Source organism: Plectropomus leopardus, chromosome 5, assembly GCF_008729295.1.
Source record: "Plectropomus leopardus isolate mb chromosome 5, YSFRI_Pleo_2.0, whole genome shotgun sequence".
Taxonomy (NCBI): Eukaryota; Metazoa; Chordata; class Actinopteri; order Perciformes; family Serranidae; genus Plectropomus; species Plectropomus leopardus.
This window is the reverse complement of record NC_056467.1, coordinates 442,621-447,620: the sequence shown is the minus strand read 5'-3', so window position 1 is coordinate 447,620 and position 5,000 is coordinate 442,621. Positions and strand designations below refer to the sequence as shown.

The following is a 5,000-nucleotide window of genomic DNA, read 5'->3' as shown; positions in this document are numbered from 1 at the left end:
GACATTGAGACATTTCTTGGATTTCAGGACATGTCAAAAATGTTACAACCATTCATGGTTTTTAAGAACAGCCGAGGATTTTAGGTCGTTTCTCACACATGCCTGTAGAATTTTACAACATTTCTCAAATTTTAGCTCACCTCTTGGATTTTAAGTCATTTTTTGGATTTCAGGTCATTTCTCTGATTTTAGGACGTTTCTGGATTTTTTGGACATTTCCAGAATTTCGGGGCGTTTTTTGGATTTCAGGACATTTCTGGATTTCAGGATGCTGTTAGTGGACGGACCTCTTCCTCGTCCTCCTAGATGTGGCTCAGGCTCTGGGCGGTGGTTATGGACCTCCTCCTCTCCCTCCCCGACAGTTTCCGCAGCAGCGACTCCCTGAAGGTGCGGCACATCAGGAAGTAGATGATGGGGTCGAGGCAGACGTTGAGCGCCGACAGGAAGAGCGTCGCCTCCTTCAGCTGGAACAGCACGAAACGCGTGTCCCTGCTGAAGCCGGACGCCGGCATCTGGCTCAGCGTGTACGGCACGCGGCACACGTGGTACGGCACGAAGCAGATGAAGAACACCGCCAGGATGCTGAAGATGCTGCGGTTGGACTTCCGGCAGACGTCGCTGTTGTCGCGGCGCACGCGGCGGTAGGAGCGGTACACGCGGCAGGCGATGGAGGAGTAGCAGTAGGCGAGGACCAGCAGCGTCACCCAGAACAGGCTGATGCTGAAGAAGGTGGACACTTTGTGCCACTGCACGCCCAGCGCCGTCTTCAGCTTCATGCAGCTCCGCGCGTTCCCCTCGTCGGCCGGCCGGCTGGTCAGCACCACGTTGGGCAGGACGCAGAGCAGCAGCAAGCTCCAGGTGAGGAGCGCCAGCACCCGCGCGAAGCCGACGCCCTGCAGGAGGTGCAGCACGGACAGCACGCCCGACCTGGACCTGCAGGAGGAGGACGAGGAGGAGGTGTGGCGGACGATCTTGACGTAGCGCTCGAGGCTGATGAAGCCCATGAAGAGGACCCCCACGTACATGGAGGAGTAGAAGAGCACGGAGGTGTAGCGGCAGATGACCACGTGGAGGCGCCAGCCGCCGAGGCCCAGCTGAGCCGCCAGCTTGAAGGGGAAGGTGGCGAGCATGAGGAGGTCGGCCACCACCATGTTCTTCAGGTAGACCACCAGGCCCGAGTCGCTGGGCACCCGGAAGAAGATCCAGGCCGCCACGCCGTTCAGACACGCCCCGATGATGCAGATGACCAGGTAGAGCGGCGGCAGCACCTGCAGCGTGAAGACGCTGCTGAAGTCCGATTGGTTGGTGGCGAGGCGGGTGGGGTTCAGAGGATCCATCACTGCGAACACGAAAACGACACAGAACATAAAGATCATGCGTTTCTCTCAGTCGCTCACAGACGATTTCAAAAAGTGAATCCGTAAAAAAAAAACAAATCCCGAATAATCAGTTTAACGAGCCGCAGATTCTCAGCGGCTCAGAGATCCTCAGAGCAGCCGGCGCCTCCTGCAGGAGGGCTAAGAAACCGCAGGGAGTCTCAAGTCCCTTCGTTTGGGGGCCACTTCTGCAAAATGACAGAAAGCCAGGGGCCAGCCACAGGGGCCCTCTCGTGTTTCTGGGATTTTTGGAACTTTATTGGGCTTAAGCACATTTTCAAGATTGTAGGATGCCTGTAAGATTTTAGGACTTTTTAAATTTTAGGACATTTCTATGATTTTAGGACTTTTCTCGGGTTTTACCGGATTTTAAGAAATTTTTTTAGAATTTAGGACATTTCTACGATTTTAGGATTTTTCTAAAATTTTAGGACATTTCAGCAATTTCAATAAGTCTCTAGGATTTTAGGACATTTGTAAAATTTTAGGAATATTTCTACGTTTTAGGATATTTATTGGATTTTAGAAAAATTCTTATATTAGGACATTTCTGTGATTTTAGAATGTTTCAAGGATTTTAGGACATTTCTAGGATTTGAGGACATTTATGGGATTTAAGGCCGTTTCAGGAGAAATTTAGGACATTTCTGAGATTTTAGGATGTTTTAAGAATTTTAGGCCACATAGGATGTTAGGACATGTCTAGGATTTTAGGACGTTTCTCATATTTTGGACATTTCTCCAATTTTTAGGCCATTTCTAGGGTTTGAGGATATTTATCAGATTTGAGGACATTTCTAAGAGTGCAGGAAATTTCTCAAATTTTAGGACGTAAAAAAAACAACAGAAAAGACACTTCTAGGATTTTAGGACACCTCTAGGATTTGAAGAAACATTCGAAATATATTTCAAATTATTCTTTTTTTTCTAATTGAACTCTTGAATCAGTCGATGTTTTAAGAATTGGGCTTTTATTGTCTGTAGTTGACGGGACAGCGTGAGCGTGAAAGGGGGAGCGGGAGACGGGGAGACATGCAGCCAAGGGTCGAGGCCGGATTCGAACCCGCGGCCGCTGCAGCGAGGACACAGCCTCTGTACATGGGGATCCACTGAGTCACCGGGTGCCCCTCGAGTTTATATTTAAATATGAACAAAAGAGTCACAGTGGCAGCTTCCTCTGCCGAGGATCCGTTAACTCCCACCGAAACCTTTTGTGTTGATGAAGTGAACACGCCGCGCTCCGTTTACACGAGCACACGTGTACAAACACAGAGCACCTCCACCGCCCGTTTGTCCCGCTGCTCACACACACTTCCCTCCTGCCACCGATTCATCCTCGTCCAACACACACACTCTGAGTCCGCCTCCATCCCCGCTGAGACAAACGCGCAGAGGAGGACGACCTCCGGTGGTGTTCCTGTCGGGTATTTTTAGCCCGTGAGGACCCGACCCAGACTCGAACCTGTGACCTCTGCTGCCCAAATCCTGTCACATGTACCCTGAATCCAATCAGTAACCCCGAGAACACCTGCCACAAGTGAAATCGTCCTCCGCTGCGCTGATCTGACCCCAGAAACAGTTCGTATCCGGTGAAAATCTTTAAAAAGCTCCGTGTTTGAGGACTTCAGGGATCCTCTCGCTTCCTGTGTTTGTGTTGAGCACATTTTCCTCACATGAAGCAGCTGAAACGTTTCACATTTTAACAGATGGAAATCATTCGGCTCCGAGTGTCTGTGTGTGAAACCAAACGCCAGACCTTATCAGATTTCCAACGAATTTCCAGCAAACGCTGCTATAAAACCCGACCCGGGGGGCCGAGCGGTTCCAGTGCCATCTATGGCGTCCGTCCACGTAGCGTCCAGGTTTGAGTCTCCGTCACACGTGATTCTGCATTTCTCTCATTTCTTCTGTCACTTAATAAAGCAGAGATACTCAACATGTTTCGCTTTGGGGCCACTTTCAGAAAATGACTGAAGGTCAGGGGCCAGTCACAGCGGCCCCATACCTGTTTCTAGGATTTTAAAACCTTTCTCTGGTTTTAGGAAAATTCGTGGATTTTAGGACGTTTCAAGAATTTCAATTGATTGAAAGTGATTGATTTTAGGAGGTCTCTAGGATGTTAGGACATTTCACAGATTTTTAGGACGTTTGTCGGATTTTAGGAATTTTCTAGGATTTCAGGAGGTATCTGGGATTTCAGAACATTTTGAGGATTTCAGGACATTTCAAGGATTTAAGAACATTCGGTGGATTTTAGGACGTTTGTTAGATTTTAAGACATTTGGTGGATTTTAGGACATTTGTTAGATTTTAAGACATTTCGAGGATTTTAGGATGTTTGTTAGATTTTAAGACATATGGTGGATTTTAGGATATTCCTAGAATTTTAGGACATTTCTTGAATTTTTGCTTGTTTCTTTGATTTCACAACGCTTCTTGGACTTCACAACATTTCTTTTCTTTTTCTAGTATTTGAGGACATCAGTGTCTCAGCTGTGTCCTCTGTGGGGGGTGTGGGGGATCCTTTGACTCTTTTTTTGATCAACAAGCTCTATTTTGATGCTGTTTTATGTCTCTGACACCTTATGGAGACTAAAAGGACAAAAACTACTCACAGTGTGAGTCCCGTTAAGTGTTCACTCACACTTGATGGACTTCATATCAGAGGGAAGCAGTTGACACTATCTCGCCCGTCTGGTTTCTATAATGCAGGATGAACTCAGCACTTAGTGTGTGAGAGCTGCTGATAAAATCGATACTGAGATCAGGATTTTAGAGTCAGAAACAAATCATCTTTTTTCTCTTGAGCTGTTGTTTTTTCCGTCCCTGGAGGTTGACTCATCCTTTTATTGGTTGCATTTAGATGATGCAAGATGCTGATCAGCAGCAGAAAAGCAGCAACTTCTGCTTTCAGGCCTCTGCAGCTGACCACCGGGGCACAGGAAGTGATGCAATGATCTGCATGCCGTTTCTCCGGAGCTGGTATCAGCGTTCGGAGGAAGCCTGCTTATAGTCGCAGAGATCGTGTAGATAAAAACATTTGCAAGAATAATTTGTTAAGCAAAGCTGCATGCGTCCCTCTCGCTGCGTCGCTGTTTGTGTCTGTGCAATCGAGGCACAACTTTCTCACTTTTCAAATCGTTCTGCAGTCCCTTAATAAAATACGGTGACAGTTTGCTTTCTGCTACAGCCACACACCGTAAATCGGTAACGGATCTAGGATTTCAGGACATCTCTGGGGTTTTAGCCTGTTTCTAGGATTGTAGGGCATCTCTCAGATTTTCACGATATTTTAAATGATTTTGTACATTTCTATGGTTTTAGCAAATACGATTTTAGGACATTTTGAGGATTTAAGCACATTTCTCAGATTTTAGAACATTTCCAGGATTTCACAATGTTTTTAGGACTTTAGGGCATTTCTAGAATTTTTAGCACATTTCTAGGATTGTAGAACATTTCTTGGATTTTACAGTGTTTCTAGGACTTTAGGACATTTCTAGGATTTTAAGATGCTTCTACGATTTTAGGATTTAATAGAAAGTTTAACTTTTAGCACCAAAACTTATTCAGTATTCAGATCTACTTTCTGCAGTACCCTGAAATATATTTCGTGAGAATTAG

General features: G+C 46.4%; 1 protein-coding gene across 1 annotated transcript in view; it reads right to left on the bottom strand.

The window, feature by feature from the left end:
• Positions 1–189: 189 nt before the first annotated feature.
• LOC121942828 (P2Y purinoceptor 14) overlaps positions 190–5,000 on the bottom strand; it is a 7,482-nt gene continuing 2,671 nt past the window's right edge. Inside the window, exon 2 of the mRNA XM_042486097.1 lies at positions 190–1,339. Coding sequence (XP_042342031.1) covers positions 303–1,337 — 1,035 coding nt within the window. The 5' untranslated portion in view covers positions 1,338–1,339 and the 3' untranslated portion in view covers positions 190–302. The remainder of the gene's footprint in view (positions 1,340–5,000) is intronic.